This window comes from Strongylocentrotus purpuratus, unplaced genomic scaffold (genome assembly GCF_000002235.5).
Source record: "Strongylocentrotus purpuratus isolate Spur 01 unplaced genomic scaffold, Spur_5.0 spur5_scaffold_6, whole genome shotgun sequence".
Lineage (NCBI taxonomy): Eukaryota > Metazoa > Echinodermata > Echinoidea > Camarodonta > Strongylocentrotidae > Strongylocentrotus > Strongylocentrotus purpuratus.
The window spans coordinates 54112617-54135301 of NW_022145612.1; the positions used below are offsets into that span (position 1 = coordinate 54112617).

At 35.7% G+C, this 22685-nt stretch overlaps 1 protein-coding gene across 1 annotated transcript in view; it reads right to left on the reverse strand.

The window, feature by feature from the left end:
* Positions 1-19147, reverse strand: part of LOC582202 (potassium voltage-gated channel protein Shal) — a 47224-nt gene extending 28077 nt beyond the window's left edge. The window contains exon 1 of the mRNA XM_031000454.1: positions 17364-19147. Coding sequence (XP_030856314.1) covers positions 17364-18457 — 1094 coding nt within the window. The 5' untranslated portion in view covers positions 18458-19147. The remainder of the gene's footprint in view (positions 1-17363) is intronic.
* Between the last annotated feature and the right edge of the window lie 3538 nt (positions 19148-22685).

Sequence of the window (22685 nt, forward strand, 5' to 3'; positions counted from 1 at the left end):
TAGATAACATTTAATTCTTGTGACTGCATTCAAGCAAAGAATATTACATCCATAAAATTGTCGGCCCCTGGGAGAACTTTCATACTTGTGAATCATGACACTGACAAGATCATGATTGATGGTTGGTTTGAGACAGTAGGTCCGACCGTTAGAAATCATACTCGACTGTAAATGACCCTGGTTGAAATTATCTTCCTTACCAGGCCTCCAGGCAATCTATTCCATTTTTGAATTATTATTTCGCTTTCCTCCCCATGGCATACATGAACATTCACAGCACATGACTATTTCTGATAAATTAGGAATAAATGTTAACCCTCTTGCACCCCAAACTCTACACAGGTCTTCACGGTAGCTTGCCTGCCATTTCTTGTGGATATATATATTTACAATGGTAAATCATCACTTCGTCTAAAGAGCTGGTCACATTTCACAGATAACAACAACTAAAATATCAGTCTATGCAGAAAGGGTTATGAATCTGAGAAAATAGGTGCTGGGGGATCATAATCATAAATGGGAGAGCAACACCAATTTCCAACTATTTTTGACACAAAGAATAACAGTAGTTGGTACATGTACTATCATCATTACTGGTCATGTGACAGGGCTTTAAGATTCAGTCTCTTCAGGATTAAACGTCAGTACATGCTTTAATTATAATGATACTAGCAGGACCCGTGGAAAATCCACGGGATTCTAGGGGAGGGGGCCAAATAGATAGATAGATAGAGGCCTATGTGCTATCCAAAAAAAATTTAGATTATCTTTATATAGAGAATTTTTATAATATATGCTGTTTGACCATGAATGGCGCATCGTAAAACAAACTATGTCAGATAGGATCTCGATAATTACTATTTATTTGCATTATTATTGTTGTGATTTCAATGTAGTTTCATGAAAAGACTACATATGCAGAGGCTTGGATTATGATTATGTTGGCATTGTTCACAAAATGTGTATAATTATTTTCAAAGTAAAGATTTTACGCGAAAAATTGGACGGTTTGTGCACAAATTGACTCGACTGTGTGTGGGACTGTGAGCGTAGAATCCAGTGAAAGATTTTTTTTTTTTTTCGGGGACTCGATCTATATCAAATTTTGGGAAAATTTTTGGGGGCTACTTTTTTTTATCTTTCGGGGGCTCATTTTTCTTGGGCTAATTTTTCATTAATTCATTTAAAGATGCAGTTTGTTTAGTTTAGTAGCGTAGTGTTACGTAAAAAAAGGCGTACTTTCTGCGTCAAGTTTCTACGCCGAAAGTACGTGAATTTTGTTAAACATATTAAATTGTTTGCGTCCATCTTGCGTACTTTTTTGCATCCCTCAGGGTATAGTAACGTAGGCCAGCGTACTCTCAGCTCAGCGTAGTTGGTACGCAACTCTACTATGGACCCCACGCCAATTAGTGATCGACCTGCCAGTGTCACAAATAAGGCATTAAAAATATGCTCATCTGACCGTAATTAAATGCCTAAAACCCCTGAGCTTTCGGGGGTTCAGCCCTTTGTACACGTGGACACCACGCCTGCACTCAAATCGCTTTGAGTTACCTGACCCCCCCCCCCCATACTTTAAAAAATGATTTGATGCAAGAACTTTATCATACTAAAAGTATTATCATGTTTTTAAACGACCATGACGACCGTCTGATTTTCTTGTGAAAATTTTACTTTGAAAAATGATTGTCGAAATTCAGTATACAACTATACATGGCCAGAATAATCACAATCCAAGCCCAGGTTTCATACATCTATTCACGAAACTATATTGAAATCGGGGCAATAATAGCAATTTCAAAGTGTTGTTTAGACTCTCCTCACACCACGGACAGACCTGGCTACTCCGGTCACCGCTACTCCACGCTCACACACTCAGCTCCGACAGCACCCCCGACAACAGCGCTCAGCTGCCGTGGCAATACACTGTGGACTCAAGGCAGTTTGCAACTGAACTGTCATGTGAAGGCGTACTATCACAGATCTATTTGCGCTATTCTTGTTGTGATTTCGATGTAGTTTTCATGAAAAGACCAATAAAACAGAAGGTTGGACTATGATTATGTTGGCATAGATCACAGAATTTGTATAATTATTTTCAGAGTAAAGATTTTACGTGAAAATAGGTCCATGGTTTGCGCCAGTTGTCGCAATCGCCTCGACTCGAATCGACTGTGGTGTGTGCATGTGTGTGACCTGAGAGCGTGTAATCAGAGCTGCCAACCTCCAGAACAGAAAATCAGTAATCACAAGGCTCAAAATCAGTAATTTGGGGTATAAATCAGTAATTTCTTATGCGGCGCTATGAATCTAAAAAAACGGCACGCCAACACTGCGCGGACGCATGATTATCTGAAATATTTGGTGATTTTACTCACACAAAGATGTTAAATATTGAATTTCAGGTCATCACAACACAGTTTATCTTGAAAAATGGCTTCTATTCACAGCACTCGCTACGATAAATCATATTTAATTTATTTATAAAAAAAAAATTATTAAAAAAAAAAAAAAAAATTAAAAATTAAAAAAAAAAAAAAAAAAAAAAAAAAAAAAAAAAAAAAAAATCATTTTTTTTAAAAAATCCGTAATTTGAGACAACATTCCGTAATGGTCGTTAATTTCCGTACCAATTACGGGAAATCCGTACTAGTTGGCAGCTCTGTGTAATACACGTACACTGTGGGCGCCTGGCCTACAAAGCATATCCTATAGAAAGACGCATAATACGGGTACGCTCAACCCGTTGAGCGTACATATTGGCTACATCCCATCACCTGAGTGAGTCATCTGTTAATGTGTATTTCTCTTACATGCTACAAAGCGTATCCTATAGCAAGAGGTCTAATTCGGGGACGCCGCACACCCTTTACAATAGGATTTGCTACACCCGTTGACGCGAGTGGATTCTCGTCCATCGTGTGTCTCTTCGTCTCTTTGATAATTAGACAGAGGGCGGGTGCACGCCTTGTCGACTTGCTCTCGCGGGTTCGTCGCCTCCTCGCAATCCACGACGCCCGCCGTGCTCTCGCCCGCCCGTCCTCCCCGGCACCCCGAAACCGCGTTTAACGGCGTGGACGTCGATCGCAGGGTCGACGTGGCACGCGGGTTACGGGAGACAGGCCTCGTGGAATTGTGCCGCCCTCCCCGCGCCACGGCGGAGGCGGGCGGGGTCGGGGAAAGACGTTTTTGAGGAACCGTTTTGGCCCGTGTTGGACCCCCCGCGGCGATTTTGCGTATTAGTAATATAGATTGCTCGTTTCATTTATGTTTAGTGAGTGGACTGCTATGAATAGGGTGTTCCACACCACAAGATGTAAATTTTAAAATAGCATTTAATGATTTGCATCAACATTTACTGCAAGAGGGAGCCATAGTTTCAACTTTCAAACAATAAACAAATAATAATCTGGAATGTAATAAAAAGATAAAAACCAAATCCAATTCTTTGAAATGTAAAAATGCCAAACAAACCAAGCTTTTGCTTTAAAAAAAACAAGCATATGCTCCTCTTTCAAAATAAATGATGGGATTCTCATTGGAGAATATACATGAAAGTGTAACAGGCTATTGATAAGTTGTGGTTTCTAGAAAAATGAAGAGCAAAAGGCTTAACAAACAGTAATTTAAAAAGATTTTATTTCCTTGCTCTTTCATTAAGCAGAGAATTTAAAATAGGTTTCCTGTTCTGTGTAATATCTTGAATGAGAGATTGGACCATTTTATGTGGACTTCAAGTATTAATTTTATAATGACATGCAATGATTAAACATATAATTCATACTCCTGAAGAAATGGTATCTTTGCATTATCTCTCCTCAATGAAAATGTATAATGTACAGTGTACATGGTATATATCCAATAAGTTAACATCAGCAGAAGATAACACAACAGTAAGTTTGTAAAACTTTGATTATCACACACATCCTTTTTAAAGTGGACTGTTGGCAAAACACTGAAAATATGTGCTAAAATGGAAGGGGTTTGTGCAAACACATATGCGTGCATACCATTCTGACAAGGGATGATATTGTCTGTGTATAGAGCCAGAAGGGCGTTAATTCTGTGTTGAATCGATGCCTTTCTGGCACCAAAGAGGACCCTGTTCATGATAATTATCAATCAACTTATCATCAGAGTATCATGATTACCTGTTTCAAACAAAACAAATACACTATTATCACTTACATCAACACACCATGACCAAACTGATTTCAAATTTGACACCAACGCTTTTTATTAACACGGCAGCTGCTGCCCCATCTTAAGATTGCACGGTCAGAAAAATAATTTAAGTGAGATTAGCTATTTTAGGCAGGCGATAATGAATGAACTTGCCATCTCCGAAGACTTGGATTATAAACTTGACTCCCGGCCACAAGACTGATTAGATGTGCTAGCTAGCCATCGAATCAATTCAGGTCCGTTAAATGCAGCTCATGAATAAAGGATTGCAATCAAGTTGACCTGACTCACAAACTGATAACTTTATAAGCTACTAGGGAGATTCTTAAGAGTTGAGGTTTAAACACCTCAATGCTATAAATACTTTCTTACCATCTTATAGGAGTGTCTCAATAATCCATAGATGGTTTTTACCAAAAAAAATCTGCAATGTTAAATGATATCCAGGACCCCACTGAATTTGAGTCAAATGGCTACCTGTGTAGGAGTTATAAGGTTTAATATTCTCTTCATACTGTAGGTATATCCAATTTTTCAGTTTTTACGTGTTTGATAACTAATTACTAAAAAGCTATATCATGAAGAATTAAAATTACCTGATGTCTTTATGGGCATGTATTTTGCATGCATTAGTAAGCTTTATACAACACCTACGTGGATCCTTGTCATTTGATTGGACGATTGTTGGTCACATGATATTCAATAGATGGTATATTGCACGGTCGTGCATTTTTGGTTATATGCGCCGTGCATTTTTGGTTATATGCAGACTGCGTACCTCTCTGCTGCATGTGCGCGTATCCCTGCGTGTATCTGACGCGAAGGAAATCTGCATGTAACCGACAAGGCTTGACTCGAACTTTAATTTATCTTTATAAGGAGTAAAGCATAATTTGTTGATTATCGTTCTATTAGGTCTCCTTCGATGTTGTATAAAACAAATAACGAATGTTTTTCATTCGTTTAATAGTGCAAATATTTTCATTCGTTGAAAGATTAACGTTAATTCTATTCAACTCGGCTGACGCCTCGTTGAATAGAATGTTAATCTTTCAACTCATGAACATATTCGCACTATTGAACTCATAACCATTCATTATTTGTATATTATGAATATAAAGAACCCTGCAGTTAGGATGGATAAACATAATACAGTGAAGTGCTTTAAGTCTATGATAGTAATTAAGTTCTGTCTAACTTTACAGTTTCTTCCAAAATGGTGGTCATTGTCACAGAGCCAGCTTTGGCATACAAATTCTTTCCCAATAAGTGTCCCAAATATCAAATAGATAATACTGCTTTAACAGCACACATAATCCTGAAAACAGATACAACTAGTATTTCATTTAGTAACCTCTAAATGGTGAGCTTACTGTACAGTGTAGGTCCATAACAAAAGATTGTCATTTTAAACAGAGAATGTTTATACTGGTATGTAAATAGCTCTTCAGGTGTTTGCAAACACTGTACACCAGGTAGATCAATAGGTGTACATATCTAACAGAGACTCAATCAACTTGGTATAAAGGGGAAAGAAACCCTTTGAATTTTTAAACAAACATTAAATCTCTGGCAGTATTTATTCAATCTCTGTAACCAATTCATGTTTGACCTTCTAGAGTAAATCAGTGATTTATTTTAAAAAACAGTGCTCGGCACTCACAAACTTATCAAGATATCCATTATTAGCCACATACATTTACATGGACTGTACATTGTACATGTATTGAGGTTGAAGCTCCCTGTTCATAATCTTTCAACCATGTTTTTACTAAGACATACATTTATTTTAATATTACGCATTGAAAAGAACCACCGGAACACTATGAAACACTATTAAAAAATGATGTATATACAAATTTGTTTGTAATAACAAATCAGAGATTTTTAGTTTGTCTGGTACATGTTGTGGTTTTTTTACTAGGTAAACACTATTTCCTTAATATTGAGGTTCAAACTTTATATGATATACATATAGATAGGACAGCTGGTGGTAGGGTACATGTAATGTAAATGAATGGAGAGTGTGGTGGGTTGGCTAGCAAAGGTACTATTATGCTTGTACAGATGGTGTGTGTCTTACACTGCACGGTATGTTAAACTGCTTAGAACTCTTTTAATGTTTTCAACTAAGTGTAAGAAAATAGGATAAAATTTTCATCTTTACTTCCAATGATGCACATTAAAAGGGATAATTATTTGCATTTTAGCGGTGTACAATGCATATGATACAGGAAGACATGACTTGTGAGGCAACTCATGCTTTTTGTACTACCAATAACACTTTCAGGCTAGGATGTTACCTCGATCCTAGCAAGCTGTCAGGATGTAAATGGATAATTTACCCTAACACGCCACTTGGAGGGTAAGAGCTAACCCACCATAAATCTAATCATATTTCCACTGCAATTGGATATGTTTCATATGTCGGCTTTACAAATTTGAACCCCGGGCGCAACTGACATCGTCCATCCTTGTTCATTACCCAATTATTGACTTGTCATATGTGCTGCTGGAGCAGAGGGAGTATGACGGCCACATGCCTAGCTAGGCTTGGTAGTACTTGTATTAGACGAACAAGCCTATTGGGATGCATGTGATGCTGTTGTAGCCAAGGAATCTATGCATACTGACAAGGGGCCCTAGCCACAGGAGAAGGGGCATTTGCCACTGGGTGGAGGTTTACTTGGTTGGTAATGCTGTAGCCATGAAGAAAAGGGGGTTGGTTTGTACAGAAATGGCTGATGAATTATGAGGTAATATTGTAAGAAGAAGGCCGCCTCTCAGGCTCTCAGCACCAGGGAAACGATCTAATCTATATTCATAAATTTGTGCTTCTGCATATGATTTGCCAATAAAATTAACTGCATGAGTCCTACTCCTTCATTAAAATGTTGTCAACATGTAGGCTGGATGCCAATTCAGTCTTTGGAGAGAATCAAATATTCATGGATCATTGTAATAAATGGATCTATTTCCTTATCTGGAGAGAGGGAATCTGACAATGGTGACAATGGTGACAGTACTGGACAGTACTTTCTACTTTCAGAAAGGATAGGAAAGCATACGAATTGATAATGAAAACCCCTTTACAATACAGAAATAAGCCACAGATTACCATATCAAACTTGTCACTAAATTAGACCACTGCAAACCAAGTTTGTACATTTTTAGCAAAAGTGTGCATATCTACATCTCAATATAGTATTTGACTCTTTTAGAATCGGAATGAAATTAATTGAAACAGAACATGGAATAAAACAATGACATACTATTTAACTACCAGTACAATGACTGTACCCAGAACTTTAACAAAATTAGGAAAAGGAATACATCACATGTTTAAAGTTGTACATGTAAGACATAACATTTTCTGAGAAGTATAGTAAATTAGTAATATGTTCATTCAAAAAATGTAAATAATCATTTATAAGCCCTCGTCAAAAAGACTATTTTCTTCAACCTAAAGTAAGACTTTATGTACTTCTTTACTTTTATAATTAATTAAATGTTGCTGGAGCAAAGAAATGGAGCCAACTACATGTACAGTAGATGTACCCACTTCTAAAAAATCAAGTTCAACACTTTCCTGTTATAAAAAGCTTTGTTGCAAATACCGATTTTTGAAAACTTGTAACCATACAGTGTTTAGTTTAGAAAATCTAATGTTTAATGTTGATTACTTTGTACAAACGCTTTCATGTAGATATGTTAAATGTAGTATTTTGTATGTGTTTCTGTTTTGTGTGTGTGGTTATGGTGACTGAATCATATTTAATTAAATTTGTTTTATGTGGGGGCCTTACCGTATTTCAAGCCATTTGCTTTTTTGTGGCCCTGACCATACATTTGCTTTGTATTTTGTATGTTTTATGTATTTTATTCTTCTTTTATATATTTTGCTTTAACATGAATATGGTTCAATAAATTCAATTCAACTTTTTTGCAGTCTGCTATTCTAGTAGTCCTTTAAGAACTAGTGATCCATGCAAACAGCTAGAGCTGCCATCAAAGACTCATTACTATTAAGCTCTTGACTTCTCATAAGTATGAAAACATGATCATGAACTATGTGATGACATTTGAAGATGGAACCCCTCACAGAGTCCATACAATTAGTCAACGTGGCTAGCTCCGTGTCTCAAACTATAATTAGACTAGATCCAACTGGAGCTTCATGTACTTTAAATATCATTTTCTCATCCAGTTCTGAATTTTGATATGTTTGGCTTTGTTTTTCTTGAAATCAAAAATGTATTTTGTGGATTTTTCAGAGGTATATATTGCATAGAAAAACATGTACAGTATATTTAATAATGCTTCTAAACGCAAAGAAATTAATGTGAAAGTATATGGTAAATCATATGTATTCATACCAGATTACATGTATAACATGTTTTTTCTTCTCAAAAGGCCATGCGATAACAAAATTACCAGAATCTATTAAAGGGAGTGTAGCCTGACAAGACTACATGTACATGTCTTTCCCGTGGCCTGACTCGGGGCCAATCTGGTAATACAACTACGGACGAAGCAATCATCACACACAGTACATGTGCAGTACATTTTTTCGGCCCCAAAAATAGGGGTGTGTCTTATACCATGAACCTAATAATCTATTAGGTTCATGCTTATACACAGAGATTTACGGTATATCATATGGCCCTGATTGGTTTTAAAAAAGTGAATTAAAAACACAAAGTGGTATCCCTCAAATAGTATTTGCAGACTTGTTAACAATCTCTCTCCAAATAAATTTGACATCCTTCAACTTTACAATGTGGAAACTTCAGTCTAATACTCTAATTCAAGATCGAACTTTTGATCTACATGTACATTGTACATGTATTAAGGGCCCTGTCTTACATACAGTTGCGATTTATCCAAATCAATTGCAAGTCCTCTTATCAAACGCAAGTTTGCAGTCTCCTACAGTGTGTCTCTTATGTACATAAATATCTCTCATCTCTTATGCACTATACAGCTTCAGGGTGTATACATGTATCAATTGCAAATAAGATGTGATTAATATCAACTCTTTGTATGACAGGGCCCAAAATTAAGTGTTCAATTTATTACACACACACTAAGTACATTGCAACTAGAAGCCTAACAATAATATCTGCATTGATCGGTATCAGAGTGCAATGATGCAGAAATGCTTGTGTTTATGCAGAACCCAATATGATTGCCCAATGAGCTTCCCATGTAAAAAATGCCAGTTCATTTCATCAATCATTCATGAGTTTACACATGATTAATTAAACAAAACCATGTTCATATTTACAAATCAAGAATTTACATTATAAAAAAAGTTGCAAATGCTTCAAATACTATAACTTCTACTGGCTCAAGATACACACACTCACACACATACACAAACACACACACAGTAGCTAACATTTAATTATTAATCTATAAAAGATCATTTTAGAAACTTACTCATACTTTGCATTATACATGTACATACAGACTGAACGAGATCTGCACATTTTCAAAACATTGAATCAATGTATATTCTGAAGGACAAAAAGTCATGCAAAAGAAGGATGTTGGAAAATACATTCATGAATGAATTATGACATGCTTTATAAACGTCTGAGAACCTCCAGAAAGTTGATGTGTGAGACAAAATATTTCAGAGGTAAAGATTAAATGTAAAATTTAAATACAACTGAGACATCCTGAAGGTCAATCCTAGGACTGTTCTTTAACAAACTAGAATGTAAAACTCCTTTGAAAAAATTATGAAATTGGTGTGTATGCAAAGTTGCAAACATTACTGTTGAAATATCACAAGGAGGACCATTCAGAAATTTCACAGATTTCACAAAAATTTGTGTTGCAACATTTTCGACTGCATGCAGTCGAAAATGATGTCTCCGCCATGAAGCGATTTCACAAACCAAAACAGAAGCAATTTTTAACATTCAAGTTTGATTGTAATCCATTAACAGGTTCTCAGAATATTGTGATTACAAGCTATTTTTCATGTACATGTATGACCCTTTGTTTGTACCCAAGTTTGGCGAGAATCCATTAATCGTTTCTTGAGATCACAAGCTATTTTTGCATACATAATGAGCCCTGTGACCCCAAAATCTTATCAATTCATTGGCTCTGCAAGAGACATACATGACCCAAGTTTGGCGGTAATCCATCAATCGGTTCATGAGATAATGCGATCACAATCTATTTTTGCATACATAATGAGCCCTGTGACCTTTGACCTTATAAACTCAAAATCTCATCAGTTCAACGGCTCTGCAAGATACATGACCCAAGTTTGGCAGGAATTCCCCCATCAGTTCTTGAGATAACGGGATTACGGACGGACGGACGGATAACCTAAAAAAATAATGCCTCCGGCTACACGTTTTTACTTTGTAGCTGATGCATAAAAATAAAATTCTAGTGACCTACATGCCTGCCTACATGTGCATGTATATTTATGAGAAGTGTTTGTTATAAAGTACATCAGGATCAGGTCAATAAATGCATGAACTGTCAAGTAGAGTAATACCATTCTGAAACAAGCATTTTTTTTAAATAGCTATCGTAATTCAACAGTGCATGTATTCAACAATGCAAAATTCATAGGCCAAAATGTATTAGATTATTTGCATCAAAGTGGAAACAAATATATTCTTAGGGAGAAGATCAAATTGCTTTTCAGGCCCACATGCCATTCATGTTGGTGCAATCTGCAGAGTAACCTGCAGGTTATGAGAGCCATTGATAATGCATGCTTTGCACTCAAGAGACGTAGCGTCCATGCAGCATGTACAGAATAATGATTTGTATGCATGCACATATATGCCAGCATGCATGAGATTGTTACACAGGATGAAATTACACAATGGAACCTCGAAATGTGGTTACAATATGTACATGTAATATATGATTGTGTGGTTATATGCCCAGCCAATATCACATTGTACGGTAGTTATATTTATCATATAGTGGTGTATTGACGGATAATGATTGTGGTTATATGTACAGGGTATATAACACTGTAGTTGTTTTGTATCACATTATGGTTATACAATGTGATATTACCTCCAAACATTACCACAATCGGATAGTAGGTCTACTATCCGATTGTGGTAATGTTTGGAGGTAATATCACGTTGTAGTTATATGTATGGGTTAAACTTTATGTACGGGTGATAACACATTGTGTTTATATGCACATGTTGTATCACATCTTCCGTTATATCACATTGTGGTTATATAGGTAATATCACATTGTGGTTACGTGTACATGTACAGGTGTACAATTGTACATGTATGTAATATCTGATTGTGGTAGATGTACAGGTAATATATGATTGTGGTAGATGTACAGGTAATATCTGATTGTGGTAGATGTACAGGTAATATCTGATTGTGGTAGATGTACAAGTAATATCTGATTGTGGTAGATGTACAGGTAATATATGATTGTGGTAGATGTACAGGTAATATCTGATTGTGATAGGTGTACAGGTAATATCTGATTGTGGTAGATGTACAAGTAATATCTGATTGTGGTAGATGTACAGGTAATATCTGATTGTGGTAGATGTACAGGTAATATCTGATTGTGATAGGTGTACAGGTAATATCTGATTGTGGTAGATGTACAGGTAATATCTGATTGTGGTAGATGTACAGGTAATATCTGATTGTGGTAGATGTACAAGTAATATCTGATTGTGGTAGATGTACAGGTAATATCTGATTGTGGTAGATGTACAAGTAATATCTGATTGTGGTAGATGTACAGGTAATATCTGATTGTGATAGATGTACAGGTAATATCGGATTGTGGTGAAAAATGAATTTAAATCCATGTACCGCATAACAGTTTCATATTTCTGAATACATAGTACATGTAGCTGCCAAATTGATTTTTTTATGGATGATTTAAGTTTATCTTCCTGTCTTGGACTGTATGCACATGAATCCTGAATTGACAATTCTGTGAAATTTATATAGATTGTATAAAAGATTTTTTTTTAAAGTGCGGGTTCATAGAATATTACAAAAATGGCATATATCGTATTACTAGAACTGGTATGTTAACAGATGGCCATCATGCAAGTTTTAGGTTAACTACATATCGGGTGATTTATAAAAATACAAATAAAACAACCTCCATAGCGTCTGGGATATGCGAGAGATTCGCCGGAAAATAACGATGTTTTAATGCCGTCACAACTTGAACCAACACTGCCCAAGCAGACGACATCCCATAAAGAATGAACATAATTGCAATGCTTTTATTTCTCAAATTATAATGAGTTTAGTGTATATACATGTGATGGAATTTTACACCATTCAAAAAGGGATATGACCCCCATTTCTGATAACTAAATTATTTTGTTTGTAAATACACAGGATAGGAGTTAATGAACAATCAAAGAAACCACACTTTCAAATTAAAAAAACCTCCGGAATGATAGCATGGACGTCATTTGTTCCCTCTTGAAACGCCGAACATGCCGCGGTGTATGCAGCTGAAAATACAATGGCGTCATTTTGTTTACAAGCGACGGATTCTTTTTTTTGTTGTTAATCCTAGCATTTTTCATCAAAATAATACCATGCACGGGTTTAGAGTGAGGCAATAGATTAAACATTTCGCCTGAGGGCATTGAAGTAAGAGAAATTACTGAAGAAAAGATGACAAAACAAATGTAAATGTTAATAATTATTACTTCGAATGTTTCCAAGCATTGGCTTTTGATAACCTTGGCCAATCAAAGTGTCACCTTTGCAATAATGACATTAAAGTTAGTTTTTTAAATCAATGAACCTTCTCTTTAAATACACTAGAACTACTAGAACTGATATATTATATACTCATATTACCCTGAAGATAATAAACAGGTAAAGAGAAAATGTTGGCTTCCTTTAATAAATAATAAGGAATACTATCTTTCATTTGTATCATTCTAAAGAAATACAAGAACCTCACCTTTTTAAGAATACATGTAGATGGAGCAGTTCAAATGATGAAAGTGACATTTTCAAAATGCACAGTACTGGTAAATAACATTTTCAAGTCGTTGTGTTACTACCCCCCCCCCCCCCCCCCCCCCCCCCCCCCCCAAAAAAAAATTAACAAAAAAACAAAGGGGACAATAATCACTTTTGTCCTAAACAGAGAGACAGACTGAGAAACTAAAAATCAATATGAACTGCTTTTCAAAATGAAATGTAGAACACATTTTAAAGTATTTGCGTGAAATACTGAAAACAAAAAATTCCAAAAATAATTGTTATTCTAAGCAGAAAGAAGTGGTAGCATTTCAAAATGCAGACTTAGTTCCATAAATGTCAGACAATCTTTTAATTTTCAGGAAGAAAAGGAAATATCAATAACATTTACATTTTCTGCACAGAAATAGATTCCATTTCATAATATTGAGTTGCTTTCCTAGACATATGTTTACAAAAATCCACTGTTGACATTTAAGTGTAAAATTCCATTAAGCATGCACAATTGATTTGGGCATGTACATGTACATGTATGGCAGCCCTATACCCTGCCTGTCACAGTGTGCAGAAGCGGTGGTGTTTATATGAAAGCCATGAATTTTTAATGAGCTTGTGTTCGAAAGTCATCAAAAAATCTATAGATCCAATATGGTGGATGTACTGTATTGTGATCTGGGTTACTCTGTACGAGGTTACTGTAAGTGAACCTTCTTCTTTGTACATCACTGCATTATATAATGTATGTTTATGTCTTACATGTATATATATATATACACCTCTTAATTTCCATTGAAATCATAATTTTTAATTACTATAAATAATTATTCTGCTGTTACTTTAACTTCACTTTTCTCCAAAGTACAGTATCTAATACTTCACTCTACAACAAAGTGATGGGTCTCTCATCATCTTTGTATTTCAAAAGTTATATCAGAATACTGTGAAAGGTGAGCAGTACTGAGCACTCCATAGTGATTTGTTTTATTCAAGGTTGTACGTTTGTCCTGATGGTAAAGGCGTTATTTATGGAATGGTCAGCAGGGCTCAAATTAATTGTTTGTCCACGGGGGTTCTTCCCCCCCAAAAAAAAAACAAGAGCCCCTGTGAGCCTTCTCACGGGGGCTCTTTTTTATACAAATATCCATTGAATTGGTACCTAATTACCTATGATACTCCTCAATTATTTGCTATTTCATCATTATCATTTCAATCAGCATTTTCCCTCTTACAAATTTACAAGATACATAGCTGTTACTGGCCTGTGTATATAATATATACGCATACAACACTGATCTTTATGATGTCTTTAACGTGACATATCATCTTCTCCCCTTGCAAACGAAAAAGAAAACAAGGTCATTAAAAGGGATTAAGCGACAAATAATGATTGTGATTCAAATTGATGCAAATATTTGTTTGAATAAGCACTGCTATTCACCCGAATCTTCTTTATAAAAACAACTTTTACAAATCTCAGCCATGCTTACTGAGTTGAGACGTTCCATTCAATTTAAAATACCCATTACATAATACACTTCTCAGAATCTCAAAGTGATCTTACAGCACAGTGGCAGAATTGCATGGCTGAGATTTGTAAAAGTCGTTTTTACAAAGAAGATTCTAGTGAAAAGCATTGCTTATTCAAAAAAATCCTTGCATCAATTTGAATCACAATGATTATTTGTCGCATGGTCCTTTTATTAAATAACCTTGTTTTCTGTTTTGTTTGCAGAGGGAGAAGAAGCTATGTCACGTTAAGAAATCATAAAGATCAGTTGTATTATGCGTATATATTATGATACCAGAACAAATGTTGATTATCAGAATGTCATTTTGGAATACCTCATACAAATACCACATTGTCTTTAGCCCGTATCAGTATTAGCATGATCCAATATAAAGCTATTATTCTTTATTTAATTCAGTATAATGCTTTTCCTCAAAAATAGTTTTGCTATATTTTTAGGGTTGAGACGCTAAGAAATGGTTTCAAATGCACATTACACGAACCCTGAACCATTGCAAAATGATGGTGGTTCTCTCTCTCTCTCTCTCTTTATTTTAATCATGCATTATCAACTACATATGAGGCAGCAACCAAAAACTTAGGGTTATCTGAGATAGGTGAAAGTAAGAGTTAAAAAGAAAGTCATGCTAAAACGGCGCTTCACTTCCCCTCGCCCCCTGAAAAAAATAAAATAGATTAGTAGTCCTCCTCTCCAGCATCCCCCTCCCCCCCCCCCCCCCCCCGCTTTAATATCACATTTTCACTTGGCAGCCCAAGGGGGCCGGGGGGGGGGGCAGGGAGGAGGGGGTTAAACCCCCTAACCCCCCCCCCCCCCCCCCCCGTAGATCTGCCCATGTTACCGTATCATTCCACGACATTTTGGTCTTCCTCTTCTCCTCGAAAGGGACTTGTAGATTTGCGTGGACGTGGACGTGTTACGTCCTTTTAAGGCACTGGCAGTCACATGTGACGTCCTTTTAAGCACTGGCAGTGCCTTAAAAGGAGGTCACACGTTGCAGTCCACGTTCTCATCGTGCAAATCTAAAAGTCCCTAATATTGATTTACTAATCGAGGTTCATTATTTGCTGACAACGAAAAACTTCTCCAGGCCCTGACCATGTATCTGCCCTTGCGCAATCGCCTCTAGCTCCAGCAGACATGGCGCGGCAGCGTGCACACGCACCGCTAGTAACGGTGCAGTAGGCCTATAACCACTGCTGACGGCGGCACTGCACTGCGAGCTGAATCGGTAATAATAGGCCTACTCATAAAACGAGAAATCTTGCACGCTAATCTTAGTTTCATTTCATTGGATTAAAGGTTTGAAAATTGAAACTCAATATTGTGTTAAAGTTATAACAGAAAAGATAATCTTTATTCTATAATTCCACCGGGGCGATTTTTAATTTTGCAATCGCCCCCGTGAGCAACCTGACGGGGGCGATTAGGTAGCTCACGGGGGTGAATCGCTCACCGCCCCCGTGTATTTTGAGCGCTGATGGTCAGTGTAATTCCTTTTTTGTCATCAGTGACTACATTTTAAAACACATTGTGTGCTGATCTACAGTGTACATGCATGTTTCCTAATGTGTGATTCTCCATTTTAAACGTGTGACAAGTTTTAAAACCAAAACAAATGACATTTCAGTCTCGTTTTGGTAAATCAGGAATTTGTGTGGAACTATTGAATGATACATATGGTTATTGAATAGTTTTTCAAAATATCTAAACATGCTTGAGATGGATTTACTTTCTTTACTTTACTTTAATACACGATGTTGTAGGTCTAAGCCTGTTCATCGATCCAGGATTCTTCCATGATTGTATGTATTTGCTCATTAACAATCTCAAATGTGAAAGGCCTGAGATTTGTTTTTAAGGTTTTTTGTCAAAAACTATATTTTTGACAATACATATATGTAGACAAATTTATTATAATGATATATAACTTAATATATACATATGTACATGTAATTGTTACTACTAAATTCAGGACTATGGAACAGGTAATGCATACATGTATGCACATGTTCATGTATGTGCTTCAGAAAAGCATTTTTAGTTGGCATCATAACACAGTTTAACATCTTTTCATCTCTTCTTGGTCTCACTTTGTCTCTTCTTCTACTTTTTATATGCATCGGATTCTACAATTTATATTAATTTACATTCTGCTATCCATTTGTTATACAGAATTATTGTAATGCATTTTGCAGTACATACAAATGTGTTGGTGTATTATCTTTGTTGAAATAATACCCAAGTCTCTTAATGTTATCATCAACATGTGTTTAGTGAGATTAAAAGTAATTTAACCATGCCAATAACACTTTATCAACTTTGTGCAGGATGCAATTATTTAATCATCTAAAATATTTCAGCTCATCATTCCATGAATTAATACATTTAATTGTTAAAGCAAATAAAGATAAAAAAAGAGAAAGTACAAATGGAACAAACTATTATTCATAATACAATATATTCATTATTAGTAAATGTACATTTTAATTTCATAAAATACACAAAATGAGAAAAGGGAGATGTATTTATTTAAAGTGGTTTGAAAGTACATAAACCATTGTTTTTTTTAAAGAGGGATATCTTGCAATTCTTTAAAAGGTTGAAAGATGACGTTCAAATAATGGATTGGTCAGAGGGGTCAGGTCAAAGTAGGTCACTTACCCTAGCGTGGTCATGGTGACAATTGTATACCAGAAAGCTGCAGGAATGCAGTAAAACTTGGTGTTCTTTGAGTATTTTTCAGCATAGAACATGATGGTGGCAAATATAATAATCGCCATGGACATAGAGAAGAGTAAGAATCCTAGTTCACTAGCACAACTCTTTAGTGTATATCCCAATATGCGTAATCCTTGTGAATGCCGCGAGAACTTGAAAATTCTGAAGACACGAAATACTCTGAGTGTGACGAACATGCCACTGAGGCTATCGTCTTTGAAGAACAAGCCGATGTAGTAGGGCAGAATGGCCACTACATCTATAACGGACATCACACTCCGGGCAAATTTCAATCTGCTGGGAGCTGCATATAGTCTGAGTAGATATTCCACAGTGAAGATCATGACACAGGCTGTGTCGAGGCAAAAGAAGGACCGTTCATAGCGTACACCGCAAGCTAACATAGTCACAGTACCAGGTAGAGGAGAACATGGAACAGTCTCTACAATGTTTGCTATGACGGACACGGCAATGAAGAAACCTGTCACATAATAAAAAACAGTAGCGGGTGTTCCGGTTGTGGGGTTTTCAAATCCTCTCCACATTTTCTCTCGGAGGTTAGCGAGAGGTTCATTGTCCGTCATCTCCGAGATCCTCTCGTCCATTAGTCTTTCTTGGTTGTCACGCTTCTTGTCACGATAATCTTCATAACAACAATCACCTATGATTTCGGGCATGAGTCCGAAAAATGCCAATTCCTCATCGAATGCTGCAATGCATTCTTCCCTTGGGAAGTGCATAGTACCTGTGCGATAGAAAGTCAAGATATGGCGGAACAGGTCTGGGTCCCTGTCAAAGAAATACTGGTTTGATTCCTCATCGTAGAAATATTCCTTTTCACTGCTTCCTAATAATGTATCAGGGTATTTGTCGAGCATGTGCCTCCATGTTTCGAACTTCCTACCACTGATATTGATACACACACGTCCGAAGTGTTCATTGCGGCGCCGCTCGGGGAGAACCGGCATTGGGTTGGGGGCTACCGGTACCCACCCGATAGCCGCCGCCCGAGCAAATGGCAACCAAGCTGCGGCCATTTTGACTCAGTTTTACACCAGAATCAATCACCTATGGAAATAATAAGACATTTCGGTCGAATCAGCTGGAACTTTGTCAAAGCTTCGTGCAAACATATTGCAAAGATCAAGCTGGATGATTTTAATATCATACTCGGCTGTCAAGAACCGCCGCGCACCACAGCTAGCTAACCCGGCCCTCACTTCCCGAGCAAATAACAGATGACAAGCCCATGTTGGAGACCAAAAGCTGTAATTCAACAACGAGAAACACAGCTTTTAATCATTTCATGCACCTCAACGGTAGAAATCGCGAAAATCTGAAGGTTGCACACGCTTGTTATATCCAAATAAACCCACAAATGCCAAGAATATGTAACTTCTTGTAGAAGCGGATCAGGCTTACGACGCCATAAATGCTACAATGCGTCGCGACCATTGTACACGGCGGATGGAAAGTGGTATTGGCTTCATTTGTCTCCGATGTATACAACAGTTAACCATAATGCATTTGGGAGAATTAGAGAAGTGATCAGGATTTTAGATGAAAACAGCGTGCAATGCATGTTACGGACGGCCGACGGCTTCTACCAATGCCACGCCATATTATACCATTTCACTCTTACTTTACTAAAAAGCTCTGGATTTTGATGTATTTTAACTAAGGAAGCGCATGTGAAGAATGAACCAGCATTGTTTAAAGCATTCTGTTTGAAATATGGTATTTTATGACTTGTTTGGCTTGACTTGTCGGCCAATGGTATGCAAATTACGACAGCTCATTTACATACGAGATCCTGTCCATAAACGTCGGCTGACCTAGCTTACCCGAAAGAGGCGCCCTTGCTCTATGTTTACGGATAGTATGAAACTATCGTCACTTCGTGAAAATAGGGACGAAATGTATAAACATGTACGATCTGAGATTTTGCTATGTTCATTGTAATTCATGAAATGTTTTTGTATCGTACGTAGATTTTTGTATTACATACTGTGATAATTTTTTTTGTAATGTGAATTTTATGAGGAAGGAAATTTCCGGAACAGGTTGCAGGATGGTAATATGTAACTTTAAACCTTCCTCTAATGTTATTTTGATTATACAATGTCATACATGCAAGAATGTTTTCTTCTTTTTCTTTCTCTATGTTCATTGATTGATGTATTTCATGAAGTGTCTTATATCAATGATCTTGTTTTATATTGCTTATTTTGATAATTTCTTGTTATGTGAATTTCGTGTTACGTGAAATTATGAGGAAGAAAATAAAATATCATTTAAAACAAAAAAAAAATGAAACAATTCACATCACCACCTTCCTTCTTCTAAATTCACACCAATACATGGTATTTCATACAGTTGGTATTGAGGCATTTATTATGTACATATTATTTGTTTAGTATGTTTTTTCTTCCATACATCAGAAAAACAGCCATAGATTTAAAAGTGTAAAAATGTATACATTTTCTATTTCCGGGCCTCTAAAAATCGTATTTCTTCACACCAGCATCCAAGTAAGAATGATAGTAATATGTTTTTGTGTAGATGCACAAATGTTTTTTCCAGTTAATTCATGAAATATGTGGATTTTGATAAACTATATATAACAATCAATAATTATGAATATACAATATTCAGAATATAGTATCAATCCTTCAAATTTCATACAAGATTTTGTGAAATGTCATGCACGCAATATGATACAAATCATATAACCTGGGCAAAGGTATGAGGGAATCAAGTTTTGGGGGATAAAAAAGGAAATTAATGGGATTAAACTATATAAAGCAATTGATAAAATGTTTGGACATGACGTCACAAACTGATAACCAAATTGGCGATTCGTGTAGTGATTTTCATTGCTCCATAGTTTTACATATTTTTTTCAAAAATTCATAACTTTCTTATTGGGTATCCGATTTTGCTCAAACTTTTTTTGATTTTTCTGCTTCTATTGAAAGTAAGTTATTTTAGTGTGGACTTTTACTTTAAAGGGACGTTCTTGCTGGAGTGCCTGCTCATTTATCTGAATAAACACCTTTTTCCCCTTCATTTTATTTCAGATATTAACCCTATTATATTTGGAAGTATTATGACAAAATGAAGCTAAAACACATTATATTTACAGAAACAATTTGTTTTCCAGTTACAGTTGCAATTCATGAATTATATATTATCAACATAATATAAAAATGTATTTGTCTATCAATGTATTCTTTTAAATTTTATTTAATTACTTTTCAAAATGTTATGTCGTTCAATAGTTGAATACACATTTGACTAATTTAATTAAATGATAGATATAAATATACATGTACAGTATATATAAATATATATTTATATCGTATTTTATCTTATATTTCTTTGTACAGAAGTGAGATCGTCAAGGAAAAATGATTATAGCCTGGACTAAGAATACTTTGTTATATAGTTGCCAAAGATATATTAGACCAAATGTATATGGTATTCCTTTTTATGCATGATGAAATGATTGGCAGTGTAAAATGCATAGAGTAAAAACTTTAATTTTTGTTTTTAATGGACAGAGTATCTTTAACTTTGTGAAAATTTCTGTAAACATACTAAAAACCTGGAGATTCATTTGTTTAGATGCCAATCACAAAATAACTATTTCTGTTGGGAGTAAATCAATCTATATATATCCATTTAACTAAACCCTATCCACTGAAAGTCACTTACAAATTCGTAATAACTCTGAGTTTATAGAACATCGTCGGCTTTGCTAATGAGCAGAACGTTTTGTAAGAGAATTTCTATTATTTTTGAGTTTTTAAGAGCAATGTCTCTGATAGTTCACTCACAGGCGAATTCCTAAATGTTTAACTTTTGACCCCCCCCCTCCCTTGCCAGTTCAATAATTAAATACTTGCATTTAAGCATACTTGACGCCCCCTTCCCCCTACGGTTCTCGTATATAGGCAGTGGGGTTAACTGATATTCACTACAGACAGAACAATATCCGCATTAAATTAAAATTCGTCTACACAGAATATTTAAAGCTTTCACGCAGTTTTCTGCAAGCCCTATTGGGAATAACAATAGACTCTAGAAAAGAATCACTGCGCTCTATATTATACTCTGTAGTTTAGAAAGGTTTATCTGGATTTAACTCCTGGAGCTAGCCAAGGATACATCTGGGTTCTTATTTTGTTTTCATTTCAAGGAGGGTTTATGAAGGCATAGTGACATACAGATACTCACTTTTGTACATAGTACTAAAACTAGAGAGATAGTTTCAAAGCTGTTTAAATGTATAGTAAAAAAAAAAAACGTTGTAAGCTGTCGTGCTCATGCTACTTATGTGATATCATTGTTTTCTCTATAAGCATTGCCAAGAAACAAATGCATTCTCAATTTTTTTTTCTTGTCTAGTATAAATTAACATTAACAAAACGGTAACAAATAACAATACTTATAGAACTATACATTTTGGACTGAATTCAATGATACTAACGAAATAAAAGAGAATTGTCCGAATCTTTAGTTTCAGTTTGGTTAATTGATTATACTATTGGTGGATTAAAGACTCACGAATTACCATTGTTTTTGTGTTGTTATTCGTTCTTTGTGAGTATAAGGACAGATTGAAAGTTTCATAAAATGTCATTTGTTAGGCACCTAGCTCTAGTAAAGACAAAATAAAGAAAATGTAAAATATTTAATTGCAATCTAAGTGCATAGTAAGGAGAACAGGCTCTCCAAAATTTGCAGTTTCTTTGCTAAACATTTTTCTAAGAGAGTCGACATTTTAATTTAAATTTGGATAGATTTGTCCCTTTATCTATAATATAGTAATACAAAATTTCAATTCAATTTCAATTTATTCATGTTTCCAACAAAACATTACAAATCAATTATAAGCATTTAAAACAAATGTAAGAAATACATGTTGGAAACAGAGGGGTCCACTAAAAAGCAATGCTTGTACAAGTGTGAACTTTTCAAAGGATACTTAGGAATAATGAGTGATTAAATTAACTAATCCGTAACTACAAAAGGAACTGGAGAAAGAAAAAGGGAATGCCAACAGAGACGAGAAAGGGACAAGACAATGCTTTACACGACAAAGATAGAAGAACACGGTCAAAATACAAAGAGTAGACAATGACAAAAAGAAGTGGGAGATCGGGGATACAGAAAATAATACAAAATCATGAGCTGCATTTGGGGTTGAGAAGGAGATAAAGAGTAATTTCAAGATATTTGTAAGTGACAGACAGTTTTTAA